At 36.3% G+C, this 25,406-nt stretch overlaps 2 protein-coding genes across 4 annotated transcripts in view; one reads left to right on the top strand and one right to left on the bottom strand.

The window, feature by feature from the left end:
• LOC123523913 (uncharacterized) overlaps positions 1-25,406 on the bottom strand; it is a 356,017-nt gene that overhangs the window by 3,000 nt on the left and 327,611 nt on the right. The window contains exons 1-4 of one of the 2 annotated variants that reach the window (XR_008370366.1): positions 11,294-11,890; positions 10,932-10,998; positions 7,607-7,703; positions 6,649-6,720 (exon numbers count right to left, since the gene is read on the bottom strand). Coding sequence is in view for 1 of the 2 variants with exons in the window: in XM_053539434.1 (XP_053395409.1) it covers positions 6,649-6,720; positions 7,607-7,703; positions 10,932-10,998; positions 11,294-11,682 (625 nt within the window). In the remaining variant the exon portion in view is untranslated. Of the gene's footprint in view, positions 1-6,648; positions 6,721-7,606; positions 7,704-10,931; positions 10,999-11,293; positions 11,891-25,406 lie in introns of those variants that run through there. The other variant, XM_053539434.1, reaches the window with a different exon arrangement.
• LOC123523912 (uncharacterized) overlaps positions 1-25,406 on the top strand; it is a 91,542-nt gene that overhangs the window by 60,629 nt on the left and 5,507 nt on the right. Inside the window, exons 1-2 of one of the 2 annotated variants that reach the window (XM_053539433.1) lie at positions 13,312-13,733; positions 18,987-19,711. The exons of the other annotated variant lie outside the window; for it this stretch is intronic. The gene's annotated coding sequence lies outside the window, so the exon portion shown is untranslated. Of the gene's footprint in view, positions 1-13,311; positions 13,734-18,986; positions 19,712-25,406 lie in introns of those variants that run through there. 2 annotated transcript variants of the gene reach the window in all.

Here is a 25,406-nt window from a genome sequence, read left to right as displayed (position 1 = left end):
TAGATTCTGTTCTTTGTGCAGTTACTAAATGCATCAAGGGATGGAGGGGGGCATTTCGTGTTCTACGAGATTTTTTCGATATTTCAATCCGTCTGTCTGTCCGTCTCTATACACTGTCTTTGGCTGTCAATGTCCTACACATATCAGATTCTTGCCTTCAGCACCGTTATTTCAGTTTTCTTTCCTTCAGAAATACCCAACAATTTGTTCCCAGGGTCAAGAGCAAGTTTAAACCTTCAGATCAAGGTCAGATGTCATAAACAAAAATAGCCTTTTAGTATCCGCAACGCAAAGTATAAAATGTTTTGTTATAAATGAACATGTCAAAACCTTGTCTTCATACATGCGTATATTGCCGGTTCGTGAGGCACGAGCAAGTTAGATGAACGGTTACCGACTTCTATCGGCCCGGCCCTTCGCAAAGTGCTAGGGGTTGGGGGCAATTGGTACGCACAATAAATGTGTCTCATAAACCAAATTGGCTAGCCCTTTTAAAAGGGGTGACACGATAATAAGCAAGACCTTTACCCTTATCTTTTATAAAATAGACATGATTAAAACATCAGTGCCGTGACCAGCCCAGAAAAAACACGGAGGCAGAATTCTTTCGGAAAAAGAGTTGTAACATAGTTACATATTTGTATCATAATGTGTGTATGAATTATTGTTTTGTAATTGATTTTATTTACTTTTAATGTCCATTCAATGTACATTTATTACATGTATATTGCATTTCAATTTTGTCTTAAAGTTAAACATGTAACCGGCAATTTGCCGGGTCACGAATTCTTTTTGCAATGTTGTAAACAACAGATGTTATATATGTGCTACATCACGTTCCTTATTAACAGTATCCTTGTATTTTTCATGCTTTATCACGTGCGTTTAAATTCATAATTCGTACATTTAGTATGTTAATTCAGACGTGCTATATATGATGTCTATCTAATCAATATTCTAGCTAGTGCGTGATGTGTAATATCTGCCATGCCACCAAAGTAGATAAAAATTATAACTTAAATGCCAATCAAAGATGTTTTACTGTAAGTCGTTTGGACGAGATCTAATTGTGAGACTCCAAGATACAGTCTATGTGCTATAAAAGTTTGTGTTCTAAGATTCGTTATCCTTTTTCTGTTTTGATTTAATATGAGTAAACATGAAGTAAGAATATAAGTTGTAGTAAACCTTGTAACTGAACTTGTTGTTAGCAACTATACAATTACGGGTGTGACTACGCTATAGTGTTTTATATATGGGCTTAGGTACAAATTACGATCAAGTCATCATTTAATTTGAACATTTTTTTTTCTTCAACCATAGAAATCACGTAGAGTTGTAGCATATGTTAAGGCAGGGTTACAGGGGCCCATCCTGAGATTTTGTTTGAAATTCTGCAAGACAAAATGGTGTATTTTTAGTTATTTCAGATAAAAAAATCTCGACAAAACATTTTAGAAATGTACACACAACTCGTCTGAAATATTGGAGCGAAGTTGAGGTCTTGAAAAGTTTTGACACTATACAATACAACTGTGTTAGTTTCAAGCGATTTCAGACAAAAATCTGAGCAAAATGTCACACTACTTGCTTACATAATTGGAGTTCACGTAGAGGGTTGTGTTTGGGGCCAAAGCTGTGCATTTTAAACAACCTTCGAAAAAAAGGAGGAAATAAGGTTAAAAAGTTTGAACTAGTCGCCTGCATAATTGGTATACAAGTAAAGATGGGATTTCAAGGGTCCTCCCCAAGAATATTTTGATATTATAAAAGACTAAATGGTGCATTTTAAAGAGAATTCCGATAGTTTTTTATGCGCATCTTTCTGCGCAGTCGACACTTTCTATGGAAAACTGAACTGAAGTCAACATTTGTTGAAACGTGTTACAGACAGTCTTAAATATGAGGAATCTTGAATGAAATAACATTTTTGATAAGTTTTATCAGTAATCAAATGTTGGTACTGGTTTATGTTGTATTGACAAGTATCAAGCCTGACAGGTATCTTGCTATTTTTGTGGTTGTGTTTTCACATCGCATTTTGGTACAAAGACAGTGTTGTTCATATAATGTGAGATAATTGACTTAGTACTGATAAGACTGATAAAACTTTTTTTTTAACTTCTAGCAGACATACATGTAATCAATTTGGCCAGGTTCGCGCCATTTTCCGTCCGAACAGGTGTTGTATTCTAGCGGTCTTAACATAAAATTAAGCCTGGTGACCCATACATTTTTAGCCATTTTTATGCTCACAATACAATTATCTATACACAAGAAAAACAGGAAAAAATTCTATGAAAGAATTTTTTCAAAATTTAAAAAAATATTCTGCACTATGGGTATTCTTCACTGAAAAAAGGTTCACAAAAGTAAATATGAAACGATATTTTTTTTTCATTTGTATCAATTATTGTAAGGATAGAGTATTACAAGTATGACTATGATATCAAAAGTATATAATAAAATCTGTAAAAAGAAAAAAAACTTATTGTGTTGTCTTGATGTATATTTTGGTTGGTATTTATAAAAAAGCAGAAAATAATGAAAATGTTGAAAAATCGCTAGTAGTTTCAGCAACAGTGGGTGTGTTCAAAAGAAGTTTTCACAAAAACAAGCCTGGTGACCTATTGTTTTTATTTGTTCATTGTTTGTAGCACAAATTTTCCTATCATATATGTGAATTTAAAAAAATTCTATGAAAGGAAAAAAACTATAGGAATTCTCTTTAAGCCATCTCTGATAAAAAATTTGAGAGAATCAGGTTGAAATGTATACATTTCCCGGCTGCATAACTAGAGTAGAAAATAGAGATGGGGTCCAGGGTCCTACCCGCGAAATTTTAAATTAATAGAAGATAAATGGGACATATACACCATCTCTGACAAAAAACCTTAGCAAATCAGGTTAAAGTGTACGCATACGACTACTCGTCTGTGTAATTTGAGTAAAAGTAGAAGTGGGGTTCGGGACCCTCTTAGAGAAATGTGGAATATTCAATGAGGCAAAACTATGCATTTAAAAGTCATTTCAGAAAAATGAATTTGAGCAACTCGGGTTGACAGGTTTACCATACTAGACTGGTAAATCGGAGAACAAGTAGTGGGCTCAGAAGTTCTTAAGTTCCACAAGAAAACGGTACGTTTTTAAAGCCAGATTATGAAATTGTTAGTAAAACTTTTTGTGTGATTCACAAGCAAGAGTAAAAAATTGAATGCTTATATGAGAAATGATTTGAGGGAAATGTGTGACTATGTTTAGGAGTTACCGTTGACTTTACAACCGCACAAGAACCAAAACTCAATGTCTCTTTCGTACGCCAGTGTACAAAAAGTCAAGTCGAGATATCATTTCCATCAATATGTATATATGACTTGGGCATTTCTTGATGGGACACATCAAAATGAGTTTTCAGTACACAGAAATCCTAAAATGGACAAAGAAATATTTACATCTAAGAAGAGGATTTGAATAAACCATTTACAAAAATACCTGGGTATATAGACAAATCAGGTAAGATATTTTTATCAAATGTATCTGTTTTGTTTAGAGCGAAAACAGAACTTTTAAAGATAGATCAAATGTAAAAAAAGGAAAAAAAAACATGTTGCTTAAAAAAAACACCGAGGAATCTGCCTCGGTGTGCCTCAACGTAGTTACGGCACAGAACATGCGAAAAACATTGCCGCGAAATTGTCAACTGATATATACCTTTTTTATATAAAACTTGTCGTTTTCTATTCAGCTCGTTAAACAATTTTATTTCGCCGATGATAACATCTGAAACTCGTCTTCCATTATCCTGCGATTTACGTGATAATTTCAGTATGTCGTCATATGTAAATGATGTCATTGATTTATCTATGGTGGCTTTTAGGGTGTTTCGTGATGTTGCATTGGCGTGCGCGTGGTTTAGGCAACACGTTTCTTTGTTTCATCCTGGCACACACCTCAAACATCATAACAAAATTTTAAAAGTGTGTGTGTTGTTTTGGTATGCACACAACTTGACAAAACAAACTGATAAAGATACACAGAACTCGACATAAAGACACATTTAATTTCGTATTTAACATAGAGCTCGAGTCGTTACTCGACTTTCATACATTTGATGGATTCTAAAACTGTCGTGGAGAAAGTGTTTCTTTTTGTGTACAGTGAAGAGAAAACGGCCGGTAAGAGGACTGTACTGGTTTATCCAAGGAAAGACGGCTTTGTGTGTATCGTAGCTATACACCGAACACGTTTAAAGAACCAGATTGTCTATTCGCAAAGAACTAAGCTAAGTTAACCGAAAAGCTTGTATCTAAAAGGGATTTCTCTCTCTCTCTCCCTTTATTATTATTATTATATACCATATTTATATCACTCTGTTCATATAAAATACGTTCAAAAGTGCTTTACATAAACAACATCTGTATAATGTTCAATACAAATGGTAATTGAACTATTATAGAAAATAATTTAAAATTACATTGCGATAATAAGATACCTAGCATTTTACATTAGATATAAGCAGATCTAAACATGAAACAAAATACAATATCGTAAAAAAAAAACATTAACTGATCTATTAAAGCCCCTTCTAGTGGCTTTAGCGGCTTTTTCTTACTCTGTCCCGCTGGTCAGATCGCTCTGTGTTTGTACTAGTAGAGAGCACAGACGATTAATTTCGCGCCTTTCTAGGTTTCGTTTGTGCTATGTTAAGCGTCTTTGATCATGGAAAGGGCGCTATATATATGTGGTACAATAATAATGATAATGATGTAACGTCATCCGGTTGCTCAAACTTACTTATCAATTATTTATCAAAGTTTCCAGCTAAATGGAAAAATGATAACATTTTTAGAGAAATATTCTAGAATGTAATTGGAAAATAAATGCCACGGCTCTTCAGGGACATATCTAGCTAATAACTATCTTCGTACCTGTAAGAAATGGCAACGGTTTAATTTTGTCTTTATAGGTTACAATGTACTGAATGTCTCCGCTACTTTTTTCGATGTAAAATTACAATGCAAAGTATTTTCTTGTCAGCATGTCTAGTGTTACATAGAATCATCGTCTTGACAGTCTATAGACAATCAGTAAATAAAAAAAAATATTGGGGTTTCTATAATGTAGCGAAGCCATGGTCACGTGACTGAGATACTTGATGAAATGATAATATTGCGTAGGAAGACCTCAGCAGGTACGTACATTCACTTACATTCTACCCTGCATGTTCTACACAAACATAGAACAATATAACGTTACGTAGCTCTAAATCATCTACAGACATTCAAGTTTAAGTACATTTTATATCTGGCATGTAAATACATTAACTTGACGGGAAAACAGCACTATATACTGACACAGACTACTTTCAGTGTTCAGTATGACCACAGAGGCAGAAACGGCGAATTACTACCTTCGTTCCTTATTTGAACACGTTCTCAAGAATCTGCGCCTTTCGAGTAGCAACAAAGTTCTAAAGTAAAGTAAAGCTCGCTTTGACACTTTGTCTTATTTCATATGAACGTCTTATTGGCTATAATCTGCATGATTAGTTTATAGTATTTGTTAATATTTACAAATAAATACGTGCATACTTGCAATAAATACTATTTGTCACGGTCAAGTTGTTTTTGTCATAAGCTTCTGAACATTGTACGAAAAAATGCAATGAAACTGTCAACTAAAAAAAGTTTCAGATCAATCTACTTATGCCTACATTGACGTTTTATCCATTTTTGTATTAATTCTAGTTGGCACGGCTCCAACCTTAATCTTTACAGGCATTTTTTACAAATTAAGTCAATGTATACATGTTTTACATGCAGAATTGCTTAAATCAATAAAGTTCGACACGCTCCAATAATTTTGCAACAAACACCAAACAAATATATGTGTCACGTCAGCATTTAAAAGACAAATATTTGTACAAGATAGTTTTAGAATTGAGCAAAAAATAAAAAAGCTATGAAATGTACAATAAAAATCTCTACTGGTAAAGTTTCCTAAAATTCTGTCCAAATTTTGTAAAATAGTTCATGCAGCGATGGGTTCTACATCAACATTGTAATATTATGATAAAATACGCAAGAATCATACTAATTCAAAACTCTTCTAAAAAGTGCACAATCATCTGGCTTATAGCCTACACTAACAGGACCGATTTCAATTAAGAAAGTATACTTAAAGAATATTAACTTAATTAAAACCAGGCTAATCAGTTAAGCCATAAAAATAATAGCTAACTTCCACCGATCAGGTCAATCTCGTTAAATAAAAGCACAACTTGACTAAACAGTGACAAGTAAAAATTGACTTTTAGGCGATTCTGTCTTCTCACAGTTCTAAACAAAAGATAACCTTTAGTACGTATGATTTATATTTCAGTGTAGTCTACAGCCTACTGGCTGTCAATGTATCTACCAAACGTATCTTGCCTCTAGTATTTAAGTAACTGGTAACCTTCGTTAACGAACAAGTTATGGAGGACGGTACTTAGGTAGCAAACACGCGGCCTCTGTATTGTAATAATCATACAGTCTTTACAACATGAATGAATGTTTTTGCTTTCATAAATGCATACTTATATGAATTTTTCATTTTGCTGAACATGTAGCAAACTGATAAAATGTTAATTACGGTTAAGTCACTTACGGAAAATTCCTGCTATATCGGGTGTTACTTTTCCGTCTGAAGCCCGGTATCTACTTGAATGATGACCGTCAACTGATACATACATATAATCATTTGAATGGGATGATTCTTACAACAAGAGTATATCAAATATATTTTAATATTTTGATGTTTTCTAAATCAAGTAATTGTTCGAATTAAGAGATGAATCCCCCAATATTTCAAAAAGACGACCACGATTTCTTCTGAATTGGAACCTAAATCATGAGAACCTCTTGACATCGCTTTTATTATAATAGTTCACAGTCAACATCAACACCAAGTGACATATAACTTCCAAATTGATTATTGGTACCAAATAAAAAGATAAAATGCAATTAATTCATAATTAAATACCATTTAGTAACAATTTATGCTTTCAACGCACTGACCTCCAGATATGGGCTTTAAAGATCTTCCTTTAAATCGAAGTTAACATAAGAATATGAGTTCTTTTCAAACTATCTTAAAATGCCAAATTAAGAAAATAATGTCCGGTTTGGGATTCGAATCCAGGCTGCGGCTGCAATATTGCTTTCTAGCGGTCTTTACCCATATACCACGGAGACATACTTATGTGACGAGCGTTGGATATAGATATCTATGATAAGGCAGTTCACCTACAAGCGGTGTTCAATTTTCATTTTAAAGTTTAGTAAACAGCTAATACACTTGTGTTTTCGTAACATGTGGTCTGCCAGTAACTTAGTTTTAAAGCTTTCTTAAGAAATATAACATTCATTTCCTGATACATATTCCCTTTCCTCTGCCCAACATTGTGTCGTAAAATCTGGAGGCCAAGGCCTTTCGAAGCAGCTATTTCAGAGTTCTTAAAATGGTTTCCTTCTTACTTTTAAAATAGTTTTTAAACAGTCTGACATGGCAATAGAATTGGTTTAAAATTTGTTGAAACCATTTAACTGCTATCGCAGAAACCTACTCTCATATCGTTCGTAACCATGAACAGGAAAAGAATCACTCTCAGATGAGTGTCGTCGACGACCAGTTGTTGCTCTCTGCCATCCATTTTTAGATCTCTGAAAATAATACAGTTTTTATGAGAGAAAATGACAAGGTTGTCTGTCATTAAGAAAATCACAGTCTAAATTGAAGTCTAAGCGGATCTTTATGATATAAATAGAACACTGAATTGCTTTCATAACCCAAAAAGACAAAACAACACTTAATTTAAGGCAGTTTTGTCTATATATATAAAAAAAAACAACATCAACACAAATGATTTTTTTTGGAATTGGCGTATCAGAAGTAATTGAATAATATTTTTAACAAGAGGGTCATGATGACCCTGGGTCGCTCACCTGTGTAATATGAGCTACATGTTTCAAATGTCAAAGTGATGCTAAAATATTGAAAAAGTAGGTCACAGTTATAGTTTTAAGATCGGTGTGCAAAACCGTATGTCACTAAAATTTCAAGGTTGTATTTAAGAAAACAAGAAAGTAGGTAAGTAGGTCAAGGTCACAGTCAAGTGACCCCTAATTACTTGGGGTCATACGGTAATTATAATTAAACAGTCTAGGAAATATGATCAGATAATTTTTGAAGTATTTTTTCCTATATAACTCATATAAAAAACTAAGAGACTCTCGGTGGCCTCTTTTCACCCCAGGGGTATAATTTGAAACATCTGAGCTACTGAGCAATGTTACATACCAAATAACAAAAGCCTTTGCCTTTAACTTTCAGACAAGAAGATTATTAAAAGTTGTTTCCTATACAAGCTGTATAAAACATTGTATTATCAAAATATGATGTTTATTATGCATGACGATGTACCATGTACAAGTCTTCAATAAAATTCTGTTCTGTTTATAGAGGACCATTAGATGATGTCATATGCCAAATATTGACGCCTTGTGGTTTTGGACAAGAAGATTTTCAAAGTTTTCCCTATATAAGTCTATGTAAACCATGTGACCACATAGCGGAGCCATATTTAATCCTAGGAGTATAATTTGAGCAATCTTGGTAGAGAACTACTAGATGACGCTACATACAAGATATAAAAGCCCTTTGACATATGGTTTTGGACAAGAAGATTTTAAAAGTTTTTTCCTTTCGGTTGCCATGGCAACCAGAGTTCTGCTTGGAATTCAGTTCTTTGAACAGTTTTGAAAGGGGTTCATCCAAGGATCATTCCTGCGAAGTTTGGTGTAATTTTGCTCTGTGGGTTTGAAGAAAAAGATTTTTTTAGAAATTGTTGACGGAAAAACGACACATGTCGCACGACGGACATTGAGCGGTCACAAAAGTTCACCATGAGGCTTTGGCTCAGGTGAGCTAACAAGAGGACCAAGATGGCCCTAGGTCGCTCACCTGTGTTACACACCATAACAGCGTAAGCATGTTTTACCTAGTGATTTCATTGAGACAAATATTCTGACCAATTATCATTAAGATTGTACCCAAAAACGTGGCCTCCTGAGAGCAAACAAGCATTTTCCTTGATAAACTTAGTTACATAGTTTTTTTACCCCACACGATCCGGTCGAACTTGTCCAACATTTCATGAAAACAAACATTCTGACAAAGTTTCGGGAAGATTGGAGAAAAAAGTGGACTCTACACTATATGCAAGCTTTTCCTATGATTTTTCTTAGTGACCTAGTTTTTGACCAACGTAACCCAGATTTGAAATCCTCCAAGACTTCATGATAACAAAAATTCTGACCAAATTTTATGAAGTTTGAATATAAAATGTGCCCCCTCCTATGGCTTAAACAAGCATTTTCTTTGACTAGACCTGGTGACCTAGTTTTTGACCCTATATGACCCTGATAAAAATCATATGATATTTCATGCAGAGAAACTTTCTGACCAAGTTTCATGCACATCAAATGAACAAGACTGTCAACAAGCGTTCCCTTTGATTTGACTGGCTGACCTAGTTTTTGACCCTACATGACCCAGTTTCAACCTTGGCCTAGGAATCATCAAGATAAACATTCTGATTAAGTTTCATGAAGATAGGGTCATACTGAAGAATGTTAACAAAGCTTTCCTTTGGTTTGAGCTTGCGATGAAATTTCTGACCCCATATGATCCCGTTTCTAACTTAGCCTAGATATCATCAAGATAAACATTTTATCCAAGTTTTAAGAAGATAGGGTTATAAATGTGGCCTCTAGATTGTTAACAAGCTTTTCCTTTGATTTGACCTGATGACCTAGTTTCTGAACCGACATAACCCAGTTTCGATCCAGGCCTAGAGATCATCATTATAATTATTTTATGCATGTTTGTATCAAAGCAAAGCATAAATGAAACTTCATATGGCTGAAATGGCCATTATACAAACATTTGCCACTTTCAAGTGCAGTAACTCTATAATTTTCGAAATGAGATCTTATTGTGACTTAAGTCGTGTGTAAATGTGATAAAAATCTAATATAAAATGTCACTTCTATCGTTTTCACAAGGTAAAAATTACCTAATTTTGGCTGTTTCAGGGGCTGTAACTCAAGAACCTATGTTTGGATCTGACACATTAATCATGGAATACAAGATTTATTCTTGTTGAAGATATTTTGCAAGTTTGTTTCAAATCAAAATGTAAATGAAGTCTCTATTTGGCTGCAAATGCCAAAATAGCAAACATTGGCCTTTTAAGGGGCCATAACTCTGCAACCCATGATGGGATCTGGCCAGTTTTCGAAAGGAACCGAGATATTATGCTAATACAAGTTGTGTGGAAGTTTGATTATAGTCGATTGCAAAATGTTGTCTCTATCGTGTTCACAAGTCAAAAAAAGCATTTTTGGACCTTAAAGGGGTCATAACACTGCAACCCATGATGGCATCTGGCCAGTTTTCAAAAGAACCGAGATATACTAGCTGTAAATATCATTAAATTGATTGCAAAATGTGGTCTCTATCGTGTTCACAAACCAAAAATGGCAAATTTTCGGCCCTTTACCTTTAAGGGGCCATAATTTTAGAGCCCACGATGGGATCTGGAAAGGTTTCGACAGGAACCGAGATAGTATGCCAATACAAGTTCCTTGCAAGTTTGATAAAAACCAAATGTAAAATGTGGTCTCTATCGTGGTCACAAGAATATTGTGGACGGACGAAAGACGGACGATGGGTGATCACAAAAACTCACCCTGTCACTACGTGACAGGTGGGCTAAAAAAATATTTTCCGTTTTCTTTGTCTACATCGAGCATGTAAACAAGTGTCTGGTCGGCGTTTCGGGTCGTTTGAATAAGCTGTAAATTTAGGCGATTATTAACATCACTGACCTCTGGCATGGGCGAATACACAGTGTCATTTGTCAAAACGGGTTTCACTTGATTTTCGCTCCTACATTTTTTTTTTTTTTTTTTTTTGGTTGGGTTTAACGTCGCACCGACACATTTTAGGTCATATGGCGACTTTCCAGCTATGATGGTGGAGGAAGACCCCAGGTGCCCCTCCGTGCATTATTTCATCACGAGCGGGCACCCGGGTAGAACCACCGACCTTCCGTAAGCCAGCTGGATGGCTTCCTCACATGAAGAATTCAACACCCCGAGTGAGGCTCGAACCCACATCGATGAGGGGCAAGTGATTTGAAGTCAGCGACCTTAACCACTCGGCCACGGAGGCCCCCTCGCTCCTACATCTTGATCCAGACATGCTACGAGATCTATATCTATCGGAAGGATCTTGTTTCACAGTTCTGTCGCTTTCCCCATGAGAGAACTTATGTGGATGTTTTTCTATTATGCTTTCAGCACGACCTTGTCTGCTTCCAATGTCAATACTATTATTCCTGTTGCCGTCGTATCCTTCATCATTTGTTCCGTTACAAACACTAGGGTATGCATGTGTTTTATGAGGCGCCTCTACTTTCCTTTCTTGTTTTACTTGCAATATTTCATTACAATGACATTTGTTCACATGTTCCCAATACTCGGTTTTATCCTTACCAACAAACACATATTTACAACCGGTTTTCGCGTTTGGACAATGCAACTCACAATATTTGTAAAGTAACTCCAACAATGCCATCCTTGATATAAAATTTAAAAAGTTATATACTGCTATACATGTGTTATAACTTTTCAGTTAACCATAAAATAAACAAGCGAGAGATAGTTTTACCTAGTTTAACATAACAAGTTACAAATTATTCATTTATCTAAAACTTGATAGGTTTATGAATAATATTAAAGCTTGCTCAGCTGTTCAGATGAAAACGCAATTAATAAATTAGCATGTGTCATAAACTGTGCCTTAAAAATAAGGCGAAATATACTACTGGTATGATTTTGATAATAATATATGATGTCAGTAATAACTGTCTAGTAACACGAAATGGAATTGTGTACTTTCCCCACGTAACCCGTACTTTTTTTACGAATCTTCACTTCGTAATTCATATTACGTATACCTGTAGTTTTCTCGGAATTTGTATATGCAATGTCAAATATGATTTACGTTATACATACTTCGAACATGTCATCATGGTTATTGTCAGTTAAATTTGAGATATACCTTCTTCACTATGTTATGAATTGTGTGCGCTTTATTTTTGTACAGAATACTTATTAATATAATACCTATATCTACTTTCTTTAAAATATGTAAGTATTATTTGATGCAGCTTATATATTGTTGACCTTGAATTTGATTGTACCATGTGCATGTGAAGTCTAAAATAATATTTCGGTTTTGTTTCGTTCCGTTCTGTTTTGTTCAGTTCTCTTCTTTAAAACCTAACACTTTGTCAACCACAAAGTAAAGCATTATTTACATATATTTGTGTTAAAAAATCACTTTTTGTAAGCAAAGACTATTTCACGTTTTCCCAGCTAATATTGATTTCATATAACGAATTTAAAATAATTAACATAAATATTTTTATTGTTTGATCCATGTAATCCATAACAGATTTTGTTTATATTTTTAAGAGTAAAAATGCTACGGCCAAAAGTGTACGTTTCCTGTTGTAAAAATCGGGCAGAATCAAAATGTGTCCCAAGTTGCCGAAAATTTGCAATAGAAATTTGTGTTTGTTCATTATAAATTCAATATTATTCAAGATATTTGAAACTCAGAAATGTCTTTAAAATGATATATAATAACGGTTTTGAGAAAAGAAGGAATATAATAGTTACGGAAAAGGTGGATCAAACAGTAGAAATATCCCGTAGATTTATTTTAGGATGATTAACCAGGGTGACGAACCACGTGACATTTCGGTATTGTGCACATGGGAAAATCGCTCGATTCAGGAAAGAGTTTGCTTATAATTTCCTTCAAAAAAGGCGTCGAAGACATGAAGCGAGTGCTTTATTGACACAAAGCATACGCCAGACGTTCTAAATACTTTTCTTGAACACTTCGACACTTCGCCCAAATGTTTATCACGGAACAAACGTGCAGGCAGCATGCGCGCTGGGATTTGAGCGAAATGTTTGAAAAAGTATTGAGAATGTGTGACAAATTGTGCCGAGGAAAGCACTTGTTTCCCAGCCTTCGACACTTCTGTCTTATTGAAATTCATCGAGTAATAAAACGATATAAGCAGAAATTTTCCTGAATCGAGTGTTTGGCACTGAAAAGTAATGTTGTTTGGTCACCCTGATTAATGTAACGATGAACGCAGTAATACAAAATACCGCGAAACACAATATGCACAGTGACGATATAACGACGATGAAGTAAAATGGCGACAGGACATAACAAAAAGGATTCTATAAATTCGGGATCTGAAGAATGTTTTGAAACGAGTTTTAGGGAATCACTGAGCATAACTTCAGATGAAAACCATGAAAAATGTTTTACATGTTCTAAAGACGGGAAGGACGTTTCCGCCTTGAAATTTTGTGTGGAATGTGGCCATTACTTGTGTGTTACATGTCTGGGTCAGCACAACAGATTTGACCTGATGAAGGATCATCAAATTTTAGATGTTTCTATGCTTGATCAGGAGCGTGAAAAGACAACGCATGTAGACATACCAACTCAAACAACATGTATTGCAAGAATTGTAACGAGGTCTGTTGTGGAGCATGTATTGTTTATTCCGAACTTCTAGCAGGGACGTATCGTTTTAAGTATGTTGAACCAACAATTGTCATTAAATCAACAAATGTAAAGAACATTGATTTAACTAAGTGTACATTCTGGTTTTTAAACTTGTTTAAAAGCGGATGTATGTATTGAATTAAGTACGAAACAACAGCTTAGAATACTGCACTATATTTTTAGTTTTAAGTCGCATAATTCTAATAAAATCTGCAAAACCGCTTTAGAAATTTATATGGTTAAATATAATGGTGGTATTGAAACGCTTTGTATATAGAAAACGATAACGAAAACGTTATCGGAAAAGTCGATTATGTCTTTATTGGTAAACCAGGGTTTTCTTTCTGGTTAATACAATTCAATAGTAGTACAACATCTCTTCACAGATAAAGGTTTTACTTCCCGATTCCCATTTTCTCAATAAAATAAGCATGTTATTGTTACAAATTACGTGCGCAAGTAGTACTACAACAGTCATTTTGGTATGAAAAAGATAATAAAACATGATATATACCTTTCTAAAACTGAAACTCTTAATAGCAACGAAAATATTTTGATCATGAGCATGTTTCAAGAGAAGGGTAATATACTTGTGTACCATGTAATTGGTAATATCTGTTTATAACATTTTTGCAATAATAAACACCAGATGCAATACAATTTAAAGTTCATCATCTATAATTTAGTAAAACTGATAAAACTTTACTTTTCATCAGAAGAAAAAAATCAAGGATGTACCGTAGATTTCAGATTCAAAATATTGTAGTGCCCCCCCCCCCCCCCCCCACACACACACCCTGGTCACTGTTACTGTACTTTACTGAACTTGGGTTAGGGTAAAAAATGTTAAATTAAACAGACCAAGAACTGAGTCCACCAATTACAATACTGTAAGGTTATTCATTTTGGGGATAAGCAATATGTTGACTAAACTAGGGTCTGGTCGCGACCCTATAGGCTGGTAGCGCCCAAGACAAGGCTGGTAGCGTCCGAGTTCAAATTTATTTCAGAGTTAAAATAAACTACTGACAATGTTCCTTTCGGTTTCAAACAACTTTTATTTATGGGAAGCCTTCACAACCAATATTAATTAAAACTGAATAAAATAATCAGTAATGAAATATCTGGCAAAGTCGTGTAGCAGGAGGACCGAGAACCAGCTCTAAAATTACAGTTTTCTACGAGAAAAACAGCCAAATACTGCTAATAAATATAACTGAATACTTTAATGATAATAAGTACCGTGTAGTTTCAAAGTTTGAACAATTCGAATAGGTTTTAGAAGTATAAATAAAAAAAATGTGTAAGGACAAAATGACAAACAACCTGCATGACTATACGAGAGACGGAGGCAAGTGATGATTCTAGCGTTCTAATAATTAACCTTTTCGGTATGCATGGTATGCAAATGAGGATGTAATACCAAATATAAATAAGGCCAAAGTCGGAAATACCCGGACAGGTCTGTAACCGAGTTGATGCTATGAACTTATTTCGGCCGACCATGACGTCATTCGGGATACGAACGCTTCCGTATATGCAAATAAGGCGGAGCTTAACCTCTAAACTAGTGTAAACAAACGAAATCGGACAGAAATAAATAATAAAACAATATAGAACGCTTCGAATCAACACTACATGCCAAGTATTAAATATCAAATACTTGACAATAAAAGTTAACTATTTCTGCAGAATATGAAGCGATTTTGGTCCGCTTGTACGAGATTTAGTCACCCGGTGCATACGTACAAAAATCCAAGATGTTGAATATCTCGGGCTGACATTGCGTACTTTTATAAAGAATCCCTGTGAAAGCTAGAATTACAGTTTAAGTAGATTTCTAACATTTTGAAATGTAATTTAGTAATCAACAACTTAACAATGCGACTGGTTATCTGTCAATACCAAGAAATGTTACTGAACAATGAACTGTAATTAAAAAGTAGCTGACAGATAGCCTGACAACTTTAACATCAAAAATAAAAAACTACCGATAGGCCGTAAAAACAATGCAAAACAGTTGCATCAAAACAAAGTCGTGAGGCATCATTACCCTCCCTACTGACAAAATTTCGTCCTCGAAACTTTAATACATCATTTTGCTTTATAATTGCTTTTAGACAGAAGGTAGAACACACATGCACAGACTGCATTTACAGATTTCCAAATAATTTATTCTCAAATATGTAATCAATTTAATAAATTTCATAGATGCAACATTTATGCTATGCATTTAAAAAAATGTTCATATGTACCATTAACAACATTTATAAATACTGAAATAATTTATACAGACACCTGAATTCGGACCTATAACCAACACTGCATCAGGATTTTAGGCAATACTATACTTAATAATAAACTATATTTCGGACAAGTACATAAGAATTTGCCTGAGCAACATTTGAGCAATATGTCCTTTGGGCAATAAAATGTATAACAATAATAACAGCCTTCTTAACAATAAATAACAATTGTAACAGTAGTTTGTTTCAGGGCTCAGTTATATTCAACAATTAAACTTGAAATGTACCAAATACTTTAAACAAAATGTTGAAAATTTATCAAGATTACTTATAACCACTGACTGACAATAGTGCTAAACGAAGTGACAAAGTCAAAAATCTACTTTCACTTATAAAAGTTAAAATACCAGAGATATACTTATGACTTACTATATCAGAGGTAAACATTACAAAAAATTTTACCTTTAATCAACTGTTGCTGTACTGATACCAAAATATTACCAAAAATGTGAAAATAATAGCATTTTACGAAAACAACTAGTTTACTATTTAAAGCTTAAAACCCTACTAAAATGTCACAAAAAGTAGCCTAGACCAAAATATTACACTTAAAATTTTCTAACAGACAGTATTATTAAATAATTATAAAACGTGAAATTTCCTCACTAAAAGGGGACCTATGTTGGGATCTTCCTGCGGGGTTGTCGACAAATCTACCTCTGGTGTATCCTCAAGCGGTCTTACAGTATTCCATAGGGGGTCAGAATTCTTACTGGAACCTTGAAAAAGCATCTCGGTAACAATTATCAACAGATCACCCACCAGAGCTCTTGGTTGGTCGTCTGTAACTTCACTCTTATTCTTTCCTGTATAACCATTCCGTTCTCTCTCATGCAGACTCTGAATACATTTAAGGTAAGGTTGACTGACAATCCCATGCATTCATTTGATTCTTGTTCTGTCTCAATCATTATCATCTTTAACTTGGAATTAAAGTGTTTAAGATTGTTGGATTTGCCTCCCTTAGTCCATTCATAAAATTTGTAGGGTTTAAGGTCGATGGAATTATCTCCCTTGATTAACAATTGATGGTCTAGGTGTAGATGCTATGTATGCCGACAATTCCCTTCCCGTCAAAGGTTCATCCAGCGAGCCAGACTCTGACTACCCATCAGAGTAAAAAAAATTCCCTTGTTCCATTCCCCTACCAATATATCCCCTAGGTACCTGACACTGGTCTATAATACCATCGGCCAAGGTCCTGTCCGCATATAAAGGAACTGATCCTCAATAATTAGCATTAGTACAAAAATCCCTGTTTCCCCCCCCCCCTCCCCCCCCATCCCCACAATACCATATCAGTTCCACCTTGCAAGGCTGTGTTCCTGACCCCCGAGGCCCTGGCTTCTCCACTGGATATGATGCAGAACTTGCCAAGATGGATAAAACTCGGTCCTCCCCTGAGCGCCTGCGCCAGGTCACCTCACCGGAAGGCGTGCCAAATACCACCGGCTGACTGCCGGCTGGTACCAAGTTTTCTTCCTTCATATCACCACCGTCCATTGACTGTAACCTCGACCTTGACGTTGCCTCCGTCTCCCGGGCGATCGACAGTGTACTGGTGGTGGTAGAAGTCTGGGTAGATTCGATATATCTAGTTAGCTTTTGCACCTAGGTACTGGGTTGGTAATCATGGTCTATGTCATGCTGTGCTTCAGTGAATGGTATATCAGCTGGGTCCATGGTAACTTTCCTAGTGGTCTCCATCATGGACTGTAACTAAATTTGTTTTATTTAACAACACAAAAACAATTATATATATTTACCCTTACTTTTACTAGTGTCGCAGGGTCATTTGTCTGTATACAGTCGAAACTCGGTATCTCGAATTTCAAGGGACCGTGCTTTTTATTTCGAGATAACCGAAATTCGAGTTATGAGGAGGGATGTATATGGACGAAATAATGGAAAAAGTTGGTTAAGTTACGAAAAGATTTAATAAGAAATAAAAACTGTTTCCTTGATGCCGTGTATACGCTCTGGGCACTTTACGCGTACACGATTCTGTACAGTTTGTGTTTATCAGTTTTTCGAAGAATAAAAATGATACTAACCTCAAATGTTTTTGAGGCAAGTTTCCTTTACGTACCACGTTTCTCTCCCGGAGGATTGATAGCATTTCGATCTGACATTTTGAACGAATGATGCTTTCCCCAAAGAAGTTATTTTTTTACAGTCTCATCGAGATTACCTCTAATTAATCCTTATTAAAGATCCAAACTGTTCAAACTAATGAATTCATTTAGTTTAAATTAAAAGCAGTTTTCATAACGTTTCAAAAACAAATGATCGCTGATTAAGAAATCTAGTGTTATTATCATTATGGCACGTGCAAACAAGTATGACATCATCTCACTTTGATAATGGCCGTACCTTTGATATGTCGGCATCAAGGCTTTTTGGTTAGGCAATAAACATGAACATGTGTTAAAAACCAACCACATTCACAATGAGATGTGTGAAATTTTATCGCATTTTTTCCTCACTTCGACTTACCGAGTTTACAATGCACTTGAATTTTATTGACGGGACTGAAAATCCCTTTCGACACATCCGGAGTCTCGGTAAGTCAAATTTTGACGTAACCGGAGTTGAAGTACATATGTAAAGAAGGAAATTTGACGGGACTTGAAAATTTCTTCGACTTAAGCGGACTTTCGAGGTAAGCGAGTTTGAGATACCAAGTTTCGACTGTATATCCTATATGAATTACTATCAAGCTTTTTCTCATTTTTCCTATATTTCGTTCCTATAATTCCATTTCATATCCATTATACATCCTTATAGATATCATTTTCTGATATCATTAACTAACATGTTGTTTAACCACGGTGACGGGCCTCAATTTGAATGTATTGATATCACCGCCAATTTCCGCCACGCATGCGCACAGTCAGAATAGATTTTGAAGTGAAGACTTGAATCTTTGTCTCTCTTGGTAAAATATTACATTTGCTGTCTGCGTGTGTCTTTCAGTCCACAGAAATCCCAGAAGAGAACACACGTTAGCCCGTATCATTTTACATGAAGGGTGACAAATTGGTGGCCAGTGTGACTTTTGGGCGACAGTGTTGTGGACGAATGGTCGGCATTTTTTCGTACCAACTCATGACGTCAGAGGGGCACCCCAGTATTAGTCAATGGATACGCCGTAATTGGTGGACCACAATAGTGCATACGTCACTGGATAACTACACGCTTTAACGGGATTCCCTAAGTACATGTATCATGGCCGTGTGTTTTGTATATAATTTTTATTCGTCAGAAATATACATTCATCCATTCATCCGGTAACAATCATTTGGATATCATCTTCTCTTATGCGCGCTTCGGTAACTTTTGTTGACATTCATTATAACAGGATCTAGTCGTCGTCGGGTTATAAACTTTGGAAACGTCAAAAATGACAGCTGACATACGATTTTGACTTTTTTTTTTCAACAGTGTTCAAGAAAGTGTCTTATATAGTATTCATTCCATTTACCAGTTTCATTCACTTAGGTCTTATTTATTGATAAGGAAATTGTAAGTTTTATTTGCTCTGGTAATGTGAATATTTTTCATCATATCATACACTGTTTATTATTTTTTTCAGAATGATTTGTTTATACAGTACCTCTGTAGTACCTGGTTGTGCTGTCACAGTCACTGAGTAACAGAATCACAGCTCAGCATTTAGATTCACAGACAGTTTGGTGTTGGTGAGACTAACATAACATTCATTACCATAAATATTCCAATATCACACCCATCATGTCTGGGTAACTTGAAAAAAAAAAGGCGATCTGTCAAATTCTTTAAAATAGTACTAGGTTTATACAGTATTTGATCAGCCCTGTGACTCTGGGAATGGCATATGACAATTTTCGCCAGTAACAGCTAGAATTTTTGTAATTGTAGTGTTAGTGTAAAGCTTTGCATGTTTGGTGGTGATTAGTGCAAATTTCACTTTGAGTTACAAGTGATTTCACCAACAGTTGTGCTGTAGAGAGTAAAATTAAATTTGAGCTGAAAATATTTCAGTTTGAATTTAAAAATTTATTGAGAAAGAGTTTAGAATAATAGCAAGTACAGGTTATTTTGAAGTGTAACATGAAAGTTGATCTTGTTTAAGCAAATACTGCTTACAAGATATTTGAGTAACATTTTGTGATAAGTAGGCCTAATACAGTAAAAAGTATGGTATACAGAAAGGAACATTAAACTTGAAGCCGTTTCAAGTTGATCAGTTTATTTGAAATTTCAGGGTAGCTTGAAGGTAGATCTTGTTTGATACTTAGTCAAATAAGTGCTGCTTCCAAGAAAGTTTTCGCGTACTTTTACGGAAGATATTTTTCCAGTGTAAAGCTGCTGAAGAGAGAATTTTACTGAAAGCTGCTGGTGAAGTACTGTAAAAGGAAAGGTATTTTGTGGTGTTTGAATTTGTAAAAAAAAATAAATACACAGAAAATTAAGGTGTGTTGTTTATTTAACTGGTAGCTATAGTTGTTATCTAGTTATTGACCTTGTTGAAAATAGTTTTCTTCATTAAAGGAATATTCAGAAAATCACAGTGAAAGTATGGTGTACTAGGTGGGCCAAAAGTGATTGATTTGGAACTGAATTTCATATACAAATCAGGATTGTAGTGGAGTGATATTGATTTAGAGAACTCAGCCAGTGTGTGTAAATTTCAAAGTTATTTCTGTAGTATGGTGGACTGCCTGTGCCATCATAAAATCACAGTATACAATAGAGACAATTGATTGTCAGATATTGTTCAGTGTTATCAATTTTGAAACTTTATTTCTCAAGAAACTTTGAGAACTTTATCATTTTCATTTATTGTATGGTGTACAATAAGTGACATTTTTTTTAAGTTACAGTTCTTTGTATATTATTTTGCGTTTTTTAGAGTATTTGAACGCTTGTCATTATGGCGTCAAACACTCCTTTTGTTACTGATGAGGAACTACAGCAGTACGCTGATATTTTGCGTCGATCCGGAAAATACCATCTTTATCAAACTGTGTCTAGCACTCCTGTCATGCCCAACCTAACAAGAGAGAGTTTAAATACTCCTGAAAGAGAGTATGTTGCGAGGCACAGTACTGGTGCAGACATTATACCAGGAACAGGTGCATATGGTTCCTCCAGGACTGAAAGACCCTCTATACATGGTCAGGATAGGAGAACATCTTACTTTTCAGATAGGCCTTCTGTTAGATACTCCCTTCCTCCAAGATATTCTGATGATGTGTTCGAAGATAATATTCCACCTCCTGTACCACCACCTCCTTCCAGACAATCTTCCCTTTCATATGTAAATAGTTTTAGTCAACCTTTTCATTACTCTTCCCCTAGAGTACCTAAATAGCCTCCATTTTCTGGTGAGAGCAAAGATGATTGTGCCTTTGATTTATGGAGATATGAGATCAACTGTTTAATTAGGAATAGGGTCTATCCTGAACACATTTTACTTGAATCTATCAGGATGAGTTTAAAAGGCAAGGCCCGTACTGTTCTTCTTCATCTTGGAGAGAGTGCATCTGCCCAAGATATTTTAACTGAACTTGAAGACATCTATGGAAATGTCTCCAGTAGTGATAAGCTAAAGGAGAAGTTTTACTGTGCTCAACAGGAACTTTCAGAATCCATACAGACTATAGTCTGAGGTTGGAGCAACTTTTATCCAAATCTACCCTAAAGTTTGATCAGACTACTAAAAATGAAATGTTATGTGGTAGATTATGGGCAGGCCTTTTTGATAAAGAGCTGCGGAATGCCTCTAGATACAAGTTTGAGAGCATCCATGACTATGGAGTGCTAAGGAGGGAACTTAGACAGATGGAGCAGGATTTACATGTTGGCAGAAAGGGCCCTCTTGTATCACCTCCTCCTGTTGCCAAACAAGAAGCAGCTCCACCTCAGATGAAGCCTCCTGAACCCAAGAAGCCTCCAGATTCTTCAGTGCAGCCTGCTACTCAGTTCATGTCATCTGTGGAGAACAAACTTCTTCAACAACTACAAGATTTGAATACCAAGATGAAGCAGTTGAACACAAAAGTGGGAACTGTGGAGAAGGAGCTTCAGAATCTCAAGAAATCCAGGAACTACCAGGGTGGTTACCATGACAGAAATAAATGGGGTGACAGGAATAAAGAAGAAGGATCTTCTAAAGAGGCTCAGCAGAAGGCTGATAAGAAGGAAGAGGACAAACAGAAGCCTTTAAACCACAAGGGACCTTCCCCGTAGGGCCAAGTGAAGGTCATCCTATATCTACAGGCCCCAAACTTGCACCTTTGGTAGGCCATGCCAATGAGGTAGAAGTTCTCATTAACGACACTTCTTGTAAAGGACTGCTTGACTCTGGAAGTATGGTTTCTTCTATTTCTGAATCCTTTTATTCTTCACTAGATCCAAAGCCAGAACTTCACAGTTTTACAGATTTTAGTTTAGATATTTCTAGTGCAAATGGTACATTGGCTATGTCATTGTAGACATTGGTATACCCAAGGTTGACATAGATCCTGTTTCTGTTCCAATCTTGATAGTCCAGGATACTACTTATTCTTCTTGAGTTCCTGTAATTGTAGGTACTAATGTTTTGATTTTTTTTTCAAAACTTCAGCACATAGTAATCAGGTTCCAGTGGAATGGAGTGATATTTTTTTCTGTTTTATCTTCTGTACATTGTCTTCCTGTCAGATGTTTAGGAGATACCAACATACAGATCCCACCTTTTGAGACTCGTACTGTTATGGGCAAGGTTCGTAATGTCGGAGAGAAGTCAGAAGCAGTCACTGAAAGTATTGATAATTCAGCTACATTGTCTGTTTATCAAAACTTGGTTCGTGTGAAACCTTCCAGTTCTTTTTGCAGGATTCCTGTCAGAATGTGTAACATGTCTGTGCACCCTGTGGTTATTAAACCTAATTCTCTTCTTTGTCGTCTGCAAGATGTTGATGTTGTTAGAAGAATAGACCCCTTTGAAAGTTCTGCAGCAAAGTCCCATAATGCAGACAAGTCACTCGAAGACGTAGGTATTTCTGTTCCCACTGATGTTCTTACGGTGGATGAGCATAGTAAGGCCAAGGTTTTTTTCTCTAGTTTGAAGCATATTTATTCATCAGGTCCAACAGATCTTGGATGCACCAATATTGTAGAGCATGGTATTGAGTTCACAGACTCCACTCCTTTCAAGGAACATTATCGACGTATCCCTCCTGGAATGTATGAAGAGGTCCGAGAACATCTTAAGGACATGCTAGAAGCTGGTGCTATCAGGGAATCTAAAAGTCCGTTTTCATCTAATGTTGTTCTTGTACGAAAAAAGGACAGATCTTTGAGATTCTGCATAGATTATTGCCGCTTGAATTTTCGGACGATTAAGGACGCCTATGACCTTCCCAGGATTGAGGAGACCATTGACAGCTTAGCTGGTGCCAAGTATTTCTCCAAACTCGACTTGAGATCAGGATACTGGCAAGTTGCCATGAAGGGAGCTGATAAGTACAAGACAGCATTCTCGGTCGGGCCTCTTAGATTCTTTGAGTGCAATCGCATGGGATTGGACTAACCAACGCCCCCGCCACGTTTCAGCGTCTGATGGAGCGTGCTATGGGAGATCTGAACCTTACAGAATGTCTCATTTATCTGGACGATGTGATTGTATTTTCAAAGTCCAAAGAGGAACACTTCCAGCGTCTTACATCGGTTTTTCAGCGGTTGGAAAAGGCTGGTCTTAAACTCAAAGGATCCAAGTGCGAATTTTTCCGTACCAGTGTCAAGTATTTAGGCCATATTGTCAGCGAAAGGGGAGTAGAGACGGACCCAGAGAAGATAGCTGTTTTGAAGAATTGGCCTGTTCCGAAGTCCATCAAGGAATTTAGGAGCTTCTTAGGATTTTCAGGGTATTACAGGAGGTATATCGAAGGATTTTCTCAACTAGCCAAGCCTTTGAATGACTTGCTAGTTGGCCATCCTACCAATAAAGCCAGTACTTCCAAGAAGAAACCAACATCTTGGAGTTGGGGTCCTGAGCAGCAGTCAGCCTTTGATTCTCTTCTTGAACGCCTTAGTACTCCACCCATCCTAGCTTATGCTGATTTTAGCAAGCCATTTCTGCTCAATGTTGATGCCAGTGGTGTTGGCTTAGGTGCTGTATTATACCAGGTTCAGGAAGGCAAGGAGAGAGTTACTGCTTTTGCCAGTCGTGGGTTAAGACCGAATGAACGGAATTATCCCGCCCACAAGCTTGAGTTTTTAGCACTCAAATGGGCTGTCACAGATAAATTTAAGGATTATCTTTATGGCAATTCTTTCAAAGTCCGTACGGATAATAACCCATTGACCTATATTCTGTATACTGCTAAACTAGATGCAACTTCCCACCGTTGGTTAGCTTCTTTAGCTAATTTTGATTTTGAAGTTAGCTATAGGAGTGGTAAATCCAATGTTGATGCCGATACTCTTTCACGGTTACAGTCTTCTGCTGAATCCTCTACTGTCATATTTTCTGACGCTGTTAAGGCACTTTGCCTCGGGACTTTAGTTTCCCCTCAGGAATTCCCTCTTTTTGAATGTAATTCCTTTTCTCGGACAGTACTTGAGCATGCTGATGCAGATGGAGATGTACCGTTTGACACACATTTCAGTGACATCGATTGGGCTTTAGAGCAGAGTAAATACACCACCCTAGCACGTGTGATTGAGCTGGTTCAGACAGGTCGCAAACCCACCAGACGTCTTTGTTCTCTAGAGGATCCTCTTGGCAAACAGTTTTTCAGAGAATGGCCAAATTTATTTGTTAGGGATTACATCCTTTATCGCAAAGGTGTTGTTTCTGGTCATTCAGTTAGCCAACTTGTACTTCCAGAGGTTTTCCGTGAAGTGGCTTTCACAGGCCTACATGATGACGCTGGTCATCAGGGTCGTTAGAGAACTTGTAGCCTTTTAAAATCTAGGTTCTTTTGGCCAGGTTTGGAACAGTTTGTTGAATTACGTGTTAGAAATTGTCCTCGTTGTATTTGTCGGAAGACCCCAGGTAAAGTTTCTGCTGGTTTAGTCCCTGTGGAATCTTCTTATCCACTCGAACTCGTTTGTATGGATTTTCTGTCTTTAGAAATGTCCGCGGGCGGGTATGAAAATGTACTGGTCATCACTGACCATTTCACCCGTTTCGCTCAAGCCATACCCACGAGGAATCAGACTGCCCGTACTACAGCCAAAGTCCTTTTTGAGCATTTTATCTGCCATTATGGCTTTCCAGCTCGCTTGCATAGCGACCAGGGTCGGACTTTTGAAGGAGCAGTGATCGAGGAGCTGTGTAAGATTGCCAACATTGACAAGACTCGCACAACTCCTTATCACCCACAAGGAAATGGTATGGCTGAACGCTTTAACCAGACGCTTATG

This window comes from Mercenaria mercenaria, chromosome 3 (genome assembly GCF_021730395.1).
Source record: "Mercenaria mercenaria strain notata chromosome 3, MADL_Memer_1, whole genome shotgun sequence".
Classification (NCBI taxonomy): Eukaryota; Metazoa; Mollusca; class Bivalvia; order Venerida; family Veneridae; genus Mercenaria; species Mercenaria mercenaria.
The sequence above is the reverse complement of the archived record's forward strand: the minus strand, read 5'-3'. Positions and strand labels throughout refer to the sequence as shown.